This window comes from Cryptomeria japonica, chromosome 8 (genome assembly GCF_030272615.1).
Source record: "Cryptomeria japonica chromosome 8, Sugi_1.0, whole genome shotgun sequence".
NCBI classification, from domain to species: Eukaryota; Viridiplantae; Streptophyta; class Pinopsida; order Cupressales; family Cupressaceae; genus Cryptomeria; species Cryptomeria japonica.
In genome coordinates, this window is record NC_081412.1 from 144,212,484 (window position 1) to 144,230,710 (window position 18,227).

The 18,227-nt window shown below is 36.6% G+C and overlaps 1 protein-coding gene across 3 annotated transcripts in view; it reads left to right on the top strand.

The window, feature by feature from the left end:
• Positions 1-18,227, top strand: part of LOC131032293 (thioredoxin reductase NTRC) — a 220,249-nt gene that overhangs the window by 115,594 nt on the left and 86,428 nt on the right. For all 3 annotated transcript variants that reach the window (XM_057963225.2, XM_057963226.2, XM_057963227.2), the window contains exons 7-8: positions 11,052-11,138; positions 11,328-11,432. In XM_057963225.2, coding sequence (XP_057819208.1) covers positions 11,052-11,138; positions 11,328-11,432 — 192 coding nt within the window. The remainder of the gene's footprint in view (positions 1-11,051; positions 11,139-11,327; positions 11,433-18,227) is intronic.

Below are 18,227 nucleotides of genomic sequence, written 5' to 3' on the forward strand. Positions count from 1 at the left end.
AAAATTCTACATATAAATGCTACACGATTATATATTATTGTTTTTTTTGATCAGTAATTGGTTCTTTATATTAAATATCAAACTATCAAAAAATTACAGTCTGTAACATGCGAACGTGACAAAACAACACAAATAATTACCCGAAAACCTGTACCATCTAGCCTCAGCCACCCAGATACTATATACCATTCTTTACAAAATGGGTATGAAGCCCCTTTACAAACACATTATCATCTAAAGAGCTACTTATCAAGTTTAGGAGCTCGGCTCCTGCATTGCAATGCCTTTCCCACAATCCTTTGTCGCCCCAGCTTCTGCCATCTCACCAGGTTCCATTCTCAGCCTCTCCGCACTCAAGGACGTGGTGCCTTTCAAAAGTCATTGTCACTTCACACTATAGGAGCCCATTGGTTTGCTGCGCGTCCTTTTAGGAGGAGAAGCCTCCTCTGCTTGCTCGTAGTTCTCATCCCTTGGTAACCACTTGGCCATTTCCTCATGCACCATTCGGGCCTCCCTGGACTTAAGGAAGTCCTTTATGCCTTGTATCCCGATTTGAGTAGAGGCATGCCTCACCTCCTTGTTGCCATTGGCACTCCAAAGGAGGAAGGGCTGTAATGGTGGGATAAATTCGCCAACATGAAGCCAATCACCACTTGGGCACGCAAAACCTTCACCTTGACGAGCCATGCCAATTAGGTTTGTAAGGCCCTATTGGTGTATGTTTTATCATTCACTGAACATTAGAATAAAATGTCAAGGACACTCTACCCTCTCTTGAACAAAATCACTACGTATGCCAAGATTGCAAAGAAAGACCACATGGTGACTCCGAGGTTTATATGTGCGAACGGACGACTTTATGTTGGATAGCTTCCTTGGTTATGTATGCTTAAATACAAGGGGGACTTATGCTCAACCAATACTGATCACAAGCTAGGATTTAGACAAATTTAACAATAATTGCTTTCTTTCTTTTATTTTTATTTTTTATATTCAGCTTTGGACTTCTTCGAAAAAAGGGATAAAATGGATAAGGGTTTAGAAGTTCTCTACTACTCCTAAGAACTGGGGAGACGGTAGAGATTAGGTGAACCCAATAGCAATACTCTGCTTCGCCACACTAAGGACAACTAAACAAAGTAGGTGCAATCTTCTAAGGTTGTGCTTGAAATTTTCAGACTACGAATGATACCATCCAACAAACAATGTTCATCCACAGTAGAAGTTAAGCATCCATGATATAAGCTCAGGCTAACTTTACACATTGAATAAAAATCATCTATTCAAAGAAAGTATGAGCAATTGTTTCACCAACCTATAATATCAAATCCTTCATTCATTTAACAACTTTGAAAGCAAATTTACTCTAAACAAAACTATTCTATGTTGAAGAAAGATATGCAACCATGCAACCATATGATAATAATAAGGCTTTAAAGAAAACTAAAAATGAACTTGTATTATCAAAATAGCTCTAAGCAACAATTTCATAAATCTCTCCACAACAAAATGAAATGAGAGAATGAGAGTTTATATAGAGTTTCTGAAAACAAATGAAAGGTCGAGATTGATCTAAGATCAACGACTGAGATTAAGACAACACAACCCTAGATAGAGTTTCCCAAAATAAAACTAGAGACAAATGCATGCTAGACAAGTGGCGTGAGGAGCAATCTTTTAGGAAGGCGCATCCTTATCCTCTTGAGTGGCAGTATGTTCAATGAATTTGGACATAATCGGGCTGACCTCCTCCATCGTGACATGTGGCAGCATATTGACCTTGAATTCCAATCCATCCAATTCATCTGCATATACAACAAAAGCAATCTCCCACTCCAATTCCTGTTTTGGAAGGCATCCCGGATAGACAAGAAATTCGATGCCTAATTCTGCTTCAGGATTGGTCTAGCGATGGTGAAGAAAATCTCGAGTTCCGAGCTTTAGGCTTTCCAGCTGCATATCATTTTCTCGGATGGTCTCCTTCTCAAACACATCCGCAACTACAAGGAAAATCTTATTTTGAATCTCTCTTATTTGTTCCTCAACTTTGATACCATCGGCCTTCACTTTTTCTAGGACTTCGCTTCGTGCAACCAATGCCCAATGCCATGTGTTGAAATCATATGCAGCTCTTGCTGCAATTATATTTCCATCAATCAATTCGTGTTTAGGAATGCCTTTCAACATTTTGGGGGATGGGATAATTCTGTCTTGAACATCTTGAAGGTCAATCCATGCTTCTGCCATGCTTGCAATTCTGGAGAGTAAAGAGGAGGTTTGCCCGTATGTCAGCATCAATCTGTCCATGAATGTGGCTGCTTCTTCTCTTTTGCTTGCCATCCATTCTTTAGTCTCTCTTGCCGTCACTTTTTCTTCTTCAAAATTTTCAATTGCTTCTTGCGAGGATTTCAAAAGTGGAGGAGTTGCTGGATTACCTTGGTTAAGTGGCTTGGTCAAGTGATGAATGTATTCCTTCAGGCTCTCAATTTCCTTCTTGTATTCTCTCTTCTTTCCTACCTCTTTGTCTAGTCTTGCCTTCATGGAAGCAACTAAATTGTCTAAGTCTTCCACCTCTCGACCCTTTGTAGCTGGTCCCAAGTCGAAAGTGGTAATTTCATACTCTTGATGAGTAATATCTTCTTTTGAATTGTCCACTTTCGGTACAACAATCTGGACTGTTCAACAACCTGTTTCATCTCTCTGGATTGTGGAAAACTTCTTGGCTTGCTTCTTTGTAGCAACCTTTTCTAACCTAGCCAAGAAAACGGCCATGTCATCTTCTTCCTGTGCTACTTCCATAGGTACCTTTATCTTCAACCTTTCCTTCAACCAATCAGAAATCATAGGCTGTTCAATGCCTTCCTCTTCCTGATTACTCTCTTCACATGGAATATCCTCTTTTGGGTTACTCTTCTGGATTACTCTCTTCACTTCGTGCTTTAGCACTTGGACTTGCTGATCAACCCACTACTGTGAATATTTGATGACTAGCCGCATCAAGGTGGCTAGATCTACGAGCTCTGGTTTGACCATCGTATAGGAGGAAGAGGCCAATTCTCATCGAAGCGCGACTGAACATATTCTCCATCATCCTCTAACTGATCAGGCACACAAAAAAGCTCGGTTGTTCTGATCAAGCTTACTGGCAATCTAGACCATAGTCTTTTCCTGATGTCATACTCGTCTGCAACATTCGCCCAAAAATCTTCCAAATCAACCCTATGTCTGTATTTTTCTCCATTCACCGATCCAATATGATTGTGTGGATCGAAATCAGCCCTGGATCGGTAAAGTGTGAATGGATACCACTGCATCTCTAACCTGGCACCTTCAGTTGCCTATGCTGTTGGACAAGACTCTAGCATATTTCTGATGAAAAATGGAAAGGAAATGGTTGCTTTCTGCTTGGTTCTTTGGAAGCCTTGATATGTTTCCAATTGCCTCAGATTTTCTAGCAAGATCATTCTATTAGTGGGATAGATTGGAAGTCGATAAGGACATCTAGTAAATCCCTGAACTCTTATGTATGTGAATCTTGGAAATTGGATAAACTAGGATCCATACTTGCTTATCAAACTTTTGGCTTTCTAAGTGAGCCTCTGATGGGTTTCTCCTTGAAATGTTATGGTGATATACATCAATAATGCATCGTTTACTCGCTTGAAGTGGGCCTTCTCGATAAGCTGCGACTGTGGATAACAGTCATAGGACTTAAATTCATTTTCAGCATTGCCTACTATGCCTTTACAAATCAATCTGGTGTATCGGTAGTTTCTTGCCAGTAGATAGACAATGTAGGAGCTCATGTAAAAGGACTTCGTCCTTTCCAAATTCTTCAGTTGCTCATTTAGGTTGTCCTTGATTATCCTAGACCAATTGAACATTTTGACTCCAGAGGTGATCTCGTCAATAAAATAATACATCCATGTTTCAAATGACGCACCTTGAGGGCTGCCCATTACTCTATTCAGTAGTAAAATGATATCACCATATTCCTCCTTGGAGTCCGTGCGAAGCAATTTCCTTGGCACTTTCTTGAGGCTGGGCCTTGGCTTCTCTAGCCACGACTTATTGCCATTTGTCGCATAGAGATCAAGCTGGTCTTCATAGAGTCTCTTGGTTTCTTCTTTAGTTTTATAGGAAGTCCGGTTGTAATTTGGTATTCCAAATGCTTCCTAAATGGCTAATTCTCCAAGATGAGCCAATACTCTTCCATCTGGTGCAACAGTTTCTCTCTCTTGGGCATTGTAGTGTATGGCACATTCAACCATAAGCTCAACACACTACTTGGACGATGCCATTTCTCATCATTCGGCAAGCAATAAGTGTTGGCAAAAATCCATCTTGCCCATACATTCTCCTCTTGAAATCCACGTGCCCGAGGTTGGTGTCTGTGACATTTTTCCACTTGGAATTGATCTTTGACTCTGGCTGCAACCTTTTCTTGGTGTACTTCATTTGAGCTTTTCTTGAAGGTCCTCCTTTAGTGGTCATCAACCTGCAATACACATGAAAATTTAACATTGTTTTCGGGAAAATTGAAGATTCTAACTCTGATTTTTGGACCCTTTTGCTCGAAAGTTTCACTTTCAGTCTGTCAAAAAGTTAAATTTCTGTGAAAAATCAGACTGAAAATAGACAAATTTTTGCTATATACTTAACAAATTTCACGAGAATAAGTGAATAAAATAGGAGGAAAAAGAATTCAATCAAACTCAGATTTTGAACCTTCGAATTTGCACTTGTGACTGAAAATCTATCTTCAATTCTGATAATTCTGCCTTTAACTCAGAAAAAGCACTTTATTTTCTGGAAATTATGTCCTTCAACTTAGAAATTTTACTTTATCTTAAAAAATTCACTTCGATATTTTACTTTATCTTCAAAATCTTCCTTCAAAAATCTCTCTTTCGCAACCTCGAGAGAGCCAAAACCTTTTCACAATCGAACTTTGGAGAGAATGAATTGAAAGTGACAAGTTAAACTTAATATAGAGTTGAAGAGTTTAATTTTTTTAGAAAATGTTTTTTGTTTTTCCCAAGATTCATCGAACTTGGAGTTGTTTTATTTCTTCCAAAATAGAAACTTAATCTTCCCTTTGAGCGAGTTGGCATAGAACCTTCTAGATCCTTTTTGAGTTCGAAATTTTTTCCAAGTGTTGGATATTTTGAAAAATACAAAAATATTCTAAGTGTTGGATATTTTGAAAAATACAAAAATATTCTAAGTGTTGAGTTTTATTTTTCCAACTTCAAACTTGATTGATCCTGTGTTAATGGTGGATCTTCATGTGTTTCATGTCACGTTTGTCCCTTTCTCTAGCTATCTCTTCTTTCCTTTTGGCGAACTTGATGAAATGTTAGTCCAAATTGTGTTTGCTAGTTGGGCGGACTTTCATGTTGTTTGGACATTTTACTTGTGCAGGGGCGGACTTTGCCAATGTCATGCCAAAGTATGGCGGACTTTGCACTTCTTAGGCCATCTCCCCTTTACTTCTTCTTGGGCGGACTTGAGGCTTACTTGGATGTTTTTCCAAGCGTGTAGGGTAGACTTGTCACATGTCTTGCCATGTTTTCCTTTGCTTAGGTAGACTTTGTGAATGTTGTGCCAAATTTGATCTTGGTAGGGTGGACTTCACATTTAATCTGCAATTTACACCTTGGGCGGACTTTACATACCCTTTGCCGTCCATTTCGTATGCTAGGGCGGACTTGGTGAACTGCTTGCCACTTAGCCTTGGCGGACTTCATGGTGTGCCGACTATCTTTCTCACCTTGGGTGGACTTTGAGCTTGACTTGCCATGCTACTTCTTTGCCTTGGCGGCCTTTGACCTGTTACAAGTGTGGTTGCCGTTGCACAAAAAGATCGACTTGTTAATGCTCGATACAACCACTAGACTTATAAAATCCATAGGAGGTGGTTAAGCCATGTGACAAACTCGAGCGCTGCGCTGCACAACACAAGGAGACCAAGGGTGCACACCTAGCAACAATCCCCCCCACTCAGCGCAAGCGAGGGGTTTGAACTTGTGACCAAGCTTTGATACTACTTGTTACAAGTGTGGTTGCCGTTGCACCAAAAGATTGACCTGTTAATGCCTGATATAACCACTAGACTTATAAAATCCACAGAAGGTGGTTAAGCCATGCCACAAACTCGAGCGTTGCGCTACACAACACAAAGAGACCAAGGGTGCACACCTTGCAACATGACCTTCATGTGCCATGCTACTCCTTGGGCGAACTTTGTCATTGCCAAGCCATACTTGAAGGCGGACTTTAAGCTCTTTGTGCCATGCTAGGCTTGGGCAGACCTTGCAGCTGTTTGGACATGCTTGAGGGCAGACTTCATGATTGGCTAGACAATATGCATGGCGGACTTCACCTTTGTCCTACCATCTTCACATTTCTTCTATTGCCATCTTCATAGACTTTCTTGCTCCACCACGCATGTTTATTTGGAACTTTCTGATGAACACTTTGCTTGGACAATTCACCTTGCTTTTAACACTTGGAGACACAAATTTTTGATTTCGAAGATAGGAACGTTGTTGTCATGACCTGAGGGACCCAATTCTAGGTCAACTTTTTTGTTATATTAAAATAGTTCAGAGCATATTCAACATACTATCAGGTGCCCTATTTTTTACATATATTTTGCATTGCTTTTCCTCTACTTCCTGCTTTTATACAATATCTTTTTTTTTACATGTATATCAAGATAGGCCGTAGCCTTGTGTCAGCTGACTAAGTATCACAATATAAACAACATACAGTAGGGATTAATACAAAATGCCTCATTGGCCATACAAAAAGGTAACAAATAGAAGCCACTCTGCTCACTGCTCTCCTGTGCCTTTCTCCCCAGCTCTAGGAAGAAGCACATCCGAATCTTCAAGTTTAAGCTTCTGCATGTACAATTCTAGGTCAACTTTCAAAAAAGATGGAAAAAGAATAAAGCAAAAAAAGAAAAAAGCAAGCCAAAAAAGTTGTTTCCTGGATTGGTCCCAAAGTGCCAAAAATTAAAAAAAACAAAAAAAGCAAAAAAGCAAGATTCCACAAAAATAGGAAGGTGTCAGAATTGACTCTAAGCAATTGCTATCTTCGTCCTTCGGGCCTTTTCAATGCTTCTGTGACGCCCAGACACAATTCTAAGCATGATTTTCCTATTTGGCTTGGATGACTCCTAAAAGACTCTAACTCTAAAACTCTCGAAAAAGACTCATGAAATTGCAAAGCTAAGAAAAAACCCTAAAAAGAAAACTACTAGGGGTCCCCATTTGCAATGGGTCGATTTGTGAAATAGGTCACAACAAGCCCCAACACCAATCCTCCTTCACACAGTTGTGCATGAGACAGAAGACAGACTCACTCGTCTCAAGTTCTAAACTGTCATGTCCCTTTTTCTAAAAATAGCACTTACTAAGTCCCCATTGGCCAAAGATAGTAAGTCAAATATGATGGGATACATTTGGAAAGATTATTTATTTAATATTCTTAATGTCCCCTTTCCAAAATCAACACTTCATATTTTTAGTGAGCTCGGCTTTCCAAAAATAGTAAATCATGACTTTTGGATAAGACTGCGAAATAATATCTTTTTGGGTGATTTAATCAAATCAACAATAGTGGTTTATCATCAAAGATATTATTTTGAATTTTCTACTCAAGTGATGGTGTGGGTTTTTGGAAAGTCTTATTTTAGCAACATTTTGAATTCCATTGCCCATTTGACATTTGTTGGCAAAAGACAAATTTCCATAGGAGTTGTAGGAGTTTGGAGACACTTGGAAAGAGGAAAGTTTCCTTTCTTTGGGAGTTGGATTTTGGCCCTCATTTTGGTTGGAATTTGAATTTGAAAGTGATTTCATATATGCATGGAGTTGGCTCCATTTGGATTCATTCTATCTTATCATTTTAACATGGTTTGTTGTTCTTCTTCAGAGGCCGAGAAACCATCGAAGGAGTGATCTTAGAGGTTGATAAACTAGGGGGATAGAGGCTTGCAAGCTGTGTGTTTACAAGTCTTGAGGGGCAATCACATTCAGGGGTTGCAATTGTGCTTCAAAGAGACTTATGTGTGTTGTTTTGATAGGGGTTGTAATAGATAGTGTGTTGTAGTTTCTTAGTTCATTTTCAGATCTGTATTGCTGGTAATAACAACGTATATTGCTGTTATTGGCTGTTGTTAGACCTAAGTTACTGGTTCCGGTTTGGATTCAGGTTCGGATTCGGGTACGGATTCGCGGATTCGGCAAAAAAAAATAATTTTTGGGTACGGGTACGGGTTCGTCCGTACATATATATATATTTTTAAATTTTTTTTTTATATATATATATGTTCAAACTTCGAACATCAAAATTATATATGTTCAAACTTCGAACATCAAAATTATATATGTTCACAGTTCAAACATACAAATATTAAGATTAAAAAATTTGTTTTTTAATTGTTTTATTTCTTTTCTAACCCGTGGGCCCTGTTTATGGGAACCCACGGGCTTGGGTTCACCCGGGTCCTCCTGGGTTCGACCTGGGTCCCACCCGGGTCTTGCCCAGGCGGCTGGGTTCCCTGCCCAGGCAGGACCCACAGGGAACCCAGCCGCTTGGGCAGGACCCAGGTGGGACCCAGGTCGAACCAGGCTCGGACTAGGACCGGGCACGGACCAGGACCAGGACCCAGCCATTTTTGTCAAGAACCGGTAACTGAGTGTTAGACATTTATTTTCATGCATCTTTCTATTGTGGGAAAGTGTGAGGAGTTTAGAGAGTATTTTGGATTTTATAGTGGATTTGTGAAGCTTTGAGCTCCATTTCTGGATTCTATTTTGTAATGCTTCATGGCAGATTTGTAGACTGTCATAAACATATATTTGCATGTTGTTATAATACCAAAATTTCTGCAGAATCTTCTTCTTATGTTTTTATGAGGGTTTTAAGTGTTTATAAATTCATTGGTGCATTTTTCAGCATACTCGATTTCATTGTTTGGTTGCAAATCGTAAATTTGAATTGGGTTATTAGAATTTTGTAAATCTGATATAAAATTGCAGCAAGGGTTTTTACATAAACACCAGGCCATGAAGAGGGAGCCAATATCAATATTGGTTCGATATCAATATTGGACATTTAGATATTCATCCCCTAGAACAATTTTAACTCTGTTCAAGAACGTTTGATCTGCAATCTTGAAAACGTGTGTCAGACTCTCATCAGATATCCTCCCCTAGAAGCCCACCATGGGTTTGGTTGTCTGCAATGAAAATTCGCTTGCATAATGCCACTTTCCTTCACGCACAAGAATCAAATTCTTACTTCACACTGACAGTAATTTGCTTAGCTTGGCACCTTAACATAAACCATTAGTTCACCAATCGGCCACATCTGTATTAAACATCGTTGCCAACCTGCCATCTGCCAAGCAATAAGTTCGGCTTGAAGCCTATTAGCCACCTCTTCACTATGTAAATATGGACTAACCGTTGCATTTAGAAACTTGCCCTTTTGCATGTAGCAAGCTATCTTCTTGCGATTTTGTAGATGACATCCACCACCCGCAAATAATTTGAATTCCCTGACTTCGCTTTCAACTCGTCTCAACCTCATCCAATCTGTGCCAACTACGTACTTCAACCCTACTTCGGACTTCCCCCCTTGTCCTATTGCACGAGGTAGGAGTCATGTTGATTTTTGAATTGCCACTGTAGCCACCCCAACATGACAAACTATTAATGCGAACCTTCGAGCATGATATTTCCACTAACCACAATTATCACAGCCTTCACCAACTCTAACTAACCTCCTCACCCTTAACGGATAATAATGCTCATTCAAACTTGAATTCTCTTCTTGCTTAACTTGCTTCATGCGACACTACGAGCCTTGTCAGATCACTTTATTTCCCTGATTTGTAGGGAAAATGCCATGTTGGCTTGAATATCAGCATAAGTATTGCCCTCCCTAAGGACGTGGGATATTTTAAATTTATTAAAGCTCTGTAATAGTCTCTTTATAATCTGATTGATTTTATCAATTTTCCAATTATCTGCATGCCCAATTATCATTGCATTCACAATAATTTGTGAATCCCCTTCAAGGTGCAGGTCGTTCACAGGTAACTTTTCTGCCATACAAACTGCTAGGAAGGCTGCATGCACTTATGCTTCATTATTAGATCCCCAGCCTAACCTTTGGCAACAACTCGCTATGATTCTACCCTCACAATCTGTTGCCACACAGCCTGCACCAGTTGGTTCCGGATTCCTCTTTGCAGCACCATCAAAATTCATCTTAATCCAATCTTGATCCGGTGGTATCCACTTTGTTATCCTAGCTTCAATAAACAAAGGCTGGACCCTTTTAGGCCCATTAACAGGCCTGAATTTAATAAGTGGCCAGTTTGCCTGAATTTTGCTATCCAACCAATTATAAGGGTGCTTATCTACATTTACTCTAGAGGCTGCCGCACTTACCAACTCTGAAATTGATCTTTCAATTCTGCTCCATAATCTCTCCAAGCACTCTTCTTTGCCTTGGAAAATTCATCTGTTACTCTCCTTCCACACTTCCCAAATCAAGTCTGATGGGGCCACACTCCAAATACTTGAATAAACAGTTATGCTTTCCCTGATTCCCCGGCCTTGGAACCATTCTTTCAAAGAAGCCCTAATAGGGGTATACCAATCTTATTTCCTCAGCAGTCTCGTCCAGCATTCTTGAGAAATCGGACAATAAAGACACTATTATATACTATTGAAAATATCATTTTTTATTGTTAACTTATGATGTTCCTTTTAATGAGTTGCACACACCAACACACTGTTTCTGTCATTCTACAAGGTTTTGTATCATTTAGAAGATTCATTATGTTTTTATTGGTCGAACTAAAATATTTTTCAGCTTAGTGCACGATTGTTAATTACTGTGCATTGTTTTCTTGGTGAAGCATTTTAAATTTGTATCAAGTATATAAATGCTAACTAATATTTTACAGTCCTGCTTTAGAAAGAAAATTTTACAAATATGCTTTTGTTTTGTGTTTATATTTGTAGCCCAAGATGGAAGAGCCAAAGAAAGAAATCACAGAAAGGGATGCACAAATGGGTTTTGATATCACATCAACCAAGCACAAGGGTCAGGTATTGGAGTTGGCCTTATTTATGTATTCCAAAGATTGTGTTTGCTGATTCCTATTACACACATCTTATAGGCACAAGTGTCTATGTATGCAGGCTAAGTAGACTATAATTGTTTTATTCTTGGGTTTCCCTATGTATAGTAAATAATGTTAGTTTGGTTACATTCTAACTGAGTTCTTCTTTTTGTAGTATGCTCTCCGAAAACTATATCATGAAAGCCCACGCTTGATATGTGTGCTTTACACTGCTCCAACATGTGGGCCTTGTCGAAGTCTCAAGCCTATTATCAACAAGGCAAGGAAAATTATGCATGATTGACATCTTCTCCTGGTTTATTACAAATATTTGGCTACCACTTTTGGAAACTATTTTTACTTGCATTTATCAATAATTTTTGTCCTACTCAGACCACATCACATTTAGCTCTATAGTCTGGCGACATTTTTATATCACAAATGCATATAAGCATGAAGTATACACTTTATTGTTCTTCCATATAGAATTATCGTAAACAGATTATATTTAGTGCTGTTCATCCCCCACCTTTTAAAATTTATGTCTTGTTTTCTATTCTTGCTTACTCTTAAAGTTTTTCTTGTTCACGTTTTCTGATTTTCATCAAAAGTATTTGGCTTGCTCTTCTCATGTGACACTTGTTCCTCTAGAAGCAGTAATCTAGACAGTTTTCATAGGGATTGCTTGGATAAATATCTGTAGATATGGAAATTGGATAGGCATATGATAAAATATGTAAGATTTGGGAAATAATATCCTCATCCTGGATATCACATCCACACTTATCAACTTGTTTCTAATTAACTAATCTTTGAAGGTAAATGAAATGTTGCTTTTGAACAAATAAATCGGTCATGGGTTAAAAGTATAACTGTATCCTTAAGTACCCCAAGCTTTTTGGCAGATTTGGTACCTCCTTTTGGCTTCAAAACTTAAATGGACACAAACACCATGATATGAGAGACAAGGCATGCTTATTCTTTTAATTGTAAATTGCCTTTACTAGTTCTGATGCCAATTTATCCAACTTTTCTTTGATAACATGTTTTGACTTCTTAAGAGTCATCACCACTTTTGTTTCTAAATACTAAAACCAATAATTGAAAGGACTAGCCAAATTTACATTACTTGGTGAGAAGTAGCCATAGTGATGAAACATCCTGTTAGTGTTTTAATTTGTGCGTTATGGTACAAGATAAAATGGAACAGTGTGTAAGGCAAAATCTTTATTTTCGTTCATAGGGGAAGTTTCTTTGTACAGAGTTAAAGGAAATATATTTCCTTAATAAACAACTGAAAAAGAAGAGCTAGAACAAGCAAGGATTTCTTTGGGTGTGTGGTAATACAAACTAAACACAGACCTATCCTTTGTTAATGTATAGATAGCTTTGGTAAGATAAATGATTGAATGAGAGATAAATGAAGTCTCTCATTCAATCATTTATCATATCGATTATTAAAATGAATAAACTCAAGCATTCAATTGATAAACATTCCTTTTATATTAACTATTCATTATCATAGTATCCAAATTTGATACTCTATTCGTATTCACCGATTGACAAATCGAGTTAACTCTTGCAAATAAGACTTAATGATTATCGGTTAGACTATCGTTTAATATTGAGATTAGTCTATGTTTGCACCGATTAAGTATCGGGTAATATATTAAATTCACACTGATTATATCGGGTGTTAAGGATAGTGTTAATATAGCACCGTTTGGCATACACCGATTATATCGGGTGTTAAAGATAATGTTAATATAACCATGCACCTCCGATAATTATATTGGGTGTTAATATAACCATGCACCACCGATAATTATCGATAATTATCGGGTGTTTGAATATGCACTGGTTGGTAAATAAAACGCCATGCACCATTATCTTGAGGGGGCACGATCAAGTGATGTCAAGGCATCGCTTGACCGTACCCAGCCCACTATATATGCCAAATGAAATGTGTGAGAATGGACATTGAAATTTATAAATGCTCCTCCTCTCCTGCCACATAAAAGAAGACAATCAGATTTATATAATAATTCAGTAATAGATAAAACAAAATATTAAAGTAGAATATAACTTGCATATTGAATGTAAATTGAACATCATTTACATCCTTTTGTTCTTAGGTTCGGACACAAGGCAATTTGGCATGTCTGCACAAGAGAGGAGATTTTATGAATTTGCTTAATGTGGAAAACTTAAATGACAAGAAACTCCCACACTTTTCAACTAATTATAGAAACTAAAAATGCGAGTTTAACACAAGTATTGAATTGATTTGGAGGAAAGACATACAATTCAGTAAAGGGAGTAAAGGAATTGCATACAAAACCACGATTTGCTTTTTATGGAAACTTGCAATACAAAGGCTGCAAATTTAACAAAGCAATTATATTTATCTAAGCACACATACACAAGATTTCACAAAAGTCTAAACAACAATTTAAGCAGCAAATAGGCATACGAAACTCTATTGATAATGTAAGTGCAAATGATATAAGTTTTTACAATATTTTTGTAATACCCCTTGGGTTTTCAATTCTAGGATTCCAAATTTGGTGAAATTTCAGATCAGATTAGGGCAGTAGGTTAAACCAAAGATGAAAAACTCTTTCTCAGCAATAACTCTTTTGGCCCAAAAATTTTGAAAACTCCGGACTCAGCAAATATCGGGAAAAAATTGGCAAAAACTTGGCAACTTTATCGAACATTTGAAAATATATAATTCTTAAAATATTCTTGAAAACCCCACATATACACAGAATTATAGAACATATTAATGATTTCCATCATATATAAATCAAAGTTTGAGTTAAATACATGTCATATACCAAAAAATAAATCCAACCTCTAAATGAATTTGAGTTCAATACATATTATAGAGGATATGCATTCCTTGAATCTCTTTTCTGTAGAATTAAAGTTCTCCTCTACTTCACATCTTCCATAAAATAAATACTTTGTTCAATAGCTGGCATTGGCATGTACACACAAAACCTTTCAAATTTTCAGCTTATCTCATACACATTGATGAACTTTGTCAGCCTTCACAACATATCTTCAGCTTCAAGAACATGGTTCAAGAAATGAGACTTCCATATGAAACTACCATATCGTACAAAAACACCATACTGAAGTTTTCCTCACGCACACACCCAAAGGATTCACATTCTTCCCACAAATATGCCACATCCCTTGAAGGCACCTATCTTTAACTCGTTGTGGATAGGTACACAATTACACTAATTGATTTGCAAATGGCGAGGTGCAAGGTTATGTAATCAATTGCATGATAGTATTCAGTAAAAGAATACCCGACAAATCATTATTGCAGATTTATCTGAGTTTTCTCCCGATTTTTTGCAATTTTTTCCAATAAATTGCCCTGATTTTTTCAAAAAAATCATCCAAGAGTTTTTTGCAGATTAAATTGTTGCCATAAATGACTTGCAATAAATCGGGAGTTAAAAGATTTTTTGCAGATTTTTTTATCTATGATCAATGCTCAAAGCTTAAACAAGTGAAATCACACAGCAATTAGATTTAAAAGCACCATTAAACACTTAAAACAGTTTGCAACTGCAGATCTAGAACAATATTTGCCAATTTTGATAATAATATTAGTTAGCAGGGTACAAGAACAATGTATACAGGTTAACAACAGCAAGTTGTTTCGTTTATAATCCCTGTTTACATTCCAGAAATCCAACACAGACCTCATGATGGATTACAGTCATCTGGAGTCAGTCCAAGATTGAGGAATAAAACCCTCTATATATTGTCTCTCAGGTCACAAATATCCTTGTGTAGGGGATGTACTTAATGATTGGGCATCTCTTACTTTATTCCTGTGCTTAGACCTGAGTTCATATGCCCATGTCCAATAGTCTCTCTGCAGAAACCCTAATAAGATGTTGATTAGCAGCTGCTTTAAGGTTCTGTTTGTACTCCTCTTGCTGCAATTTGGCCTGATGGATCCCTAATCTGGGCATAAAAGGGAGGCATTACTGGCTTATCTGGCAACTTGTGTGCAGATTGGATCTGCATCTGATAACCAGGATATGATGGTCTGTGCCTAGAGTTTCTGAGCTCTTCCACAAGTTTGAAATAGTAATCCTTCCAACCCAGCGCCTTAATCAGCTCTTGAATGTTGATAAGTTGCAGTCTACAATAGTTCAGTCATGCATAGGGATATCAGAGAATAACGGAAATTGAAAATAAAAATGGAAATGGAATGTAGGCAGGTTAGGGTTTCGTCTAACCTCACACAAATCAGGGTTTTTGTCTTGAAAGTGTAAATAGATGGTGAAAATTTTCTCAAATCACCAAATCTGCTGGATTCCAAAAGCTTTCATTTATATTCAATGTTACACGGGGACACATCCCTACCCTTGAAACTCCTATTCTCGTCCCTTGAGCCGTTTAGGGGGCGTCCCCATGCTGCCCCCCTTATCTCAAAATCTCCCAAAATGCCTGGAAATGCGTCCATGTTTTTGGAAACGCCAGGAAACACGTCTCAGACATCCCTCAATAATCCTGAGGATGGTCAGGCTTTCCTCGCAGCATCCAAAGGCAGTCAACAACTGGAAATAAAAAACAATTTTTTTTAAACCTTCCCATGCCCCTTATACACCCTGATGTGGGTTTCCTTTTCCAATCTACAATTCTAGGTGCTGGTTTTTATTTGGGACATTTTCATCATTTTCCTTTCAAATGGTGCCACCCTATCAATAAAATTTGACTGTTTTTGAATTTAGTCAGCTGCATTTGAAGGAAAGTAAAGAGACCTTTTTAAGAGTACTTGCCAAGTTGGCTATTAATAAGTAGGTGCACCTCCTCTTACATGACTAGGTGTGCTTGTATCCCTCCCATGTTATCCATACATAAATTTCTTAGACTTTATTTTCAAGCTGATTTTTCTATTCTAAGGTGTGTTGTAATGTCCCCAGCTAAGTTTAGGTCTGTTTTAACCATAATTAATCCATTTGAATATATTTATGACTCAAAATAAATATATTAGGAGACAATTCCACCTTGACATGGATCAAATCAGTGATAACATAAACTTCTTTCAAATATTGAATTGATAATCCAACTTGATTTATAATCTCAGCTTTACTTGTTCTTTCAAATTACTATTTCCATATATATATATATATATATATATATATATATATATATATAATCTTATTGATATTACATCTATTATCCTTACTCTAATTTATTTCCATATTTATTAATTATTGGTTATATGAATTATTATATATTATTGCAGAACAGTTTCTAAAAGATATTATAATAATTATAATAATTATATTAATATCTATTATTATATTACTATCTATATTTATAACCATTATATTAATATCCATATTTATATTATTAATTAAATTCTGCATACGATCATTATTGGGCTTCAAATCTTAATCATCATAATGAGCACATCACCGTGCATACTACCAGGAAAAAGGATACTGCCTGTCACTTAATAACAGTTATGTTCTGAGCTGTTCGATTCCCTTCAAGCTCTTCCCGACTGGAGTAAAGGAACAATATCTAATATCCTCCTTAATTCTGAAAACTGTATTCTCACATGTGTATTCCTCTTTTGACAATCTTCTACTTAATGAGTCTGCTGATAATCTTCTTATATTCATGTAAGAGTCTGATATAATTCTCTTCTCCGCATATACTCTCTTTTTCTGAATTATTTTCTCAGCGTTTTCCATCCCCCCCTTCAAATGAATTTAATTCATTTATACACCTTTTCATATGTTGAAGAAGACGCACCTCTTGAATAAGAGACATCTCTACGTAAGAGTCACCATGCTTTTCAACGTAACCAATTAGTTATCGGGTTCCCAAACTATTTATTAATCTCACCTTTATAAGATTACATGGCATCCCTCTTCTTTTAACAAATCACACTACATAAGATGTCTAATATAGACTCATTGTCTTCTGAATTATAGTTTAGAATTTGGATGTAATTAACATGATAATTATAATTTTCGCCCACATATCATATCATTTTAAAAAAAGACTTGTATTATATAGTATGAAATTATTAGCAAGTTGTAAGTGATGACACCAATCAAAGTATTAAAGTGTGTTTCTCCATTCAGTAGGAATCTAAAATATTATAGATATTAATGTATTGGTCATACTGTGATTCTGTATATATTATGGCAATTGACTACATTGGATTGGTAAAAATGTCACTAGAAGGAGAAATAAATAATAATTAGGATAGAATCATTGGCACTTATGTTTTCTTTTATATATATATATATATATATATCGATGGTACGAAATCGGCAATATTGGTGATAACCAAAATCACTGTCTTCATTAAATGTAAATTATGTTTATGATCTATAATAGACGATTATAATATAGTATTAATTTATATTTCAGAATATTATTAGGAATAAATATTAATTAAATAATGATATTTAATAAATTAATAAATTTCAAATAATCATTCGTTGGTAAATAATAATTTCTTTATTTACAATATATATATGATCAAGGGGGCAACATGACAATCTTATTATAATATTAATATTATTTTTATATTAATGAATGATTAATATTACTATTAATATTATTAATTACATAATGAATGATAATTTTATTATTATGATGAAGAATCACAAAATCTATTATTGATTACATCACCAGGATGTGGGGTTATGACAACCCTCTCACTTTAGAGGAAAATTGTGAAGTCTCATAAATGAGACGATTTTCCCATATTATTAAATGTTAATTAATAAATGTTTTAATTATCGTATACAATAATCTAATGTCCAAAGAGGGGTTATGACATGTGTACCTGCTTCCTTTATCGGACATGTTTTCAACCTCTATTCCAAGTGCATCTTTGATCATCTTGTGCACACCTTTATACAGGATTTGAAAACTTGACTGTGATCTTGCAAAATCTCCTAAGTGAGGTGCTCACTTTGAGCTCAAATCAGTTACTAATTCCTATTACTGTGGTTTCATTTGAGCTTTTATAACCCTTATTATTAGATGCATACTGTTGACTTCAAACTTGTGT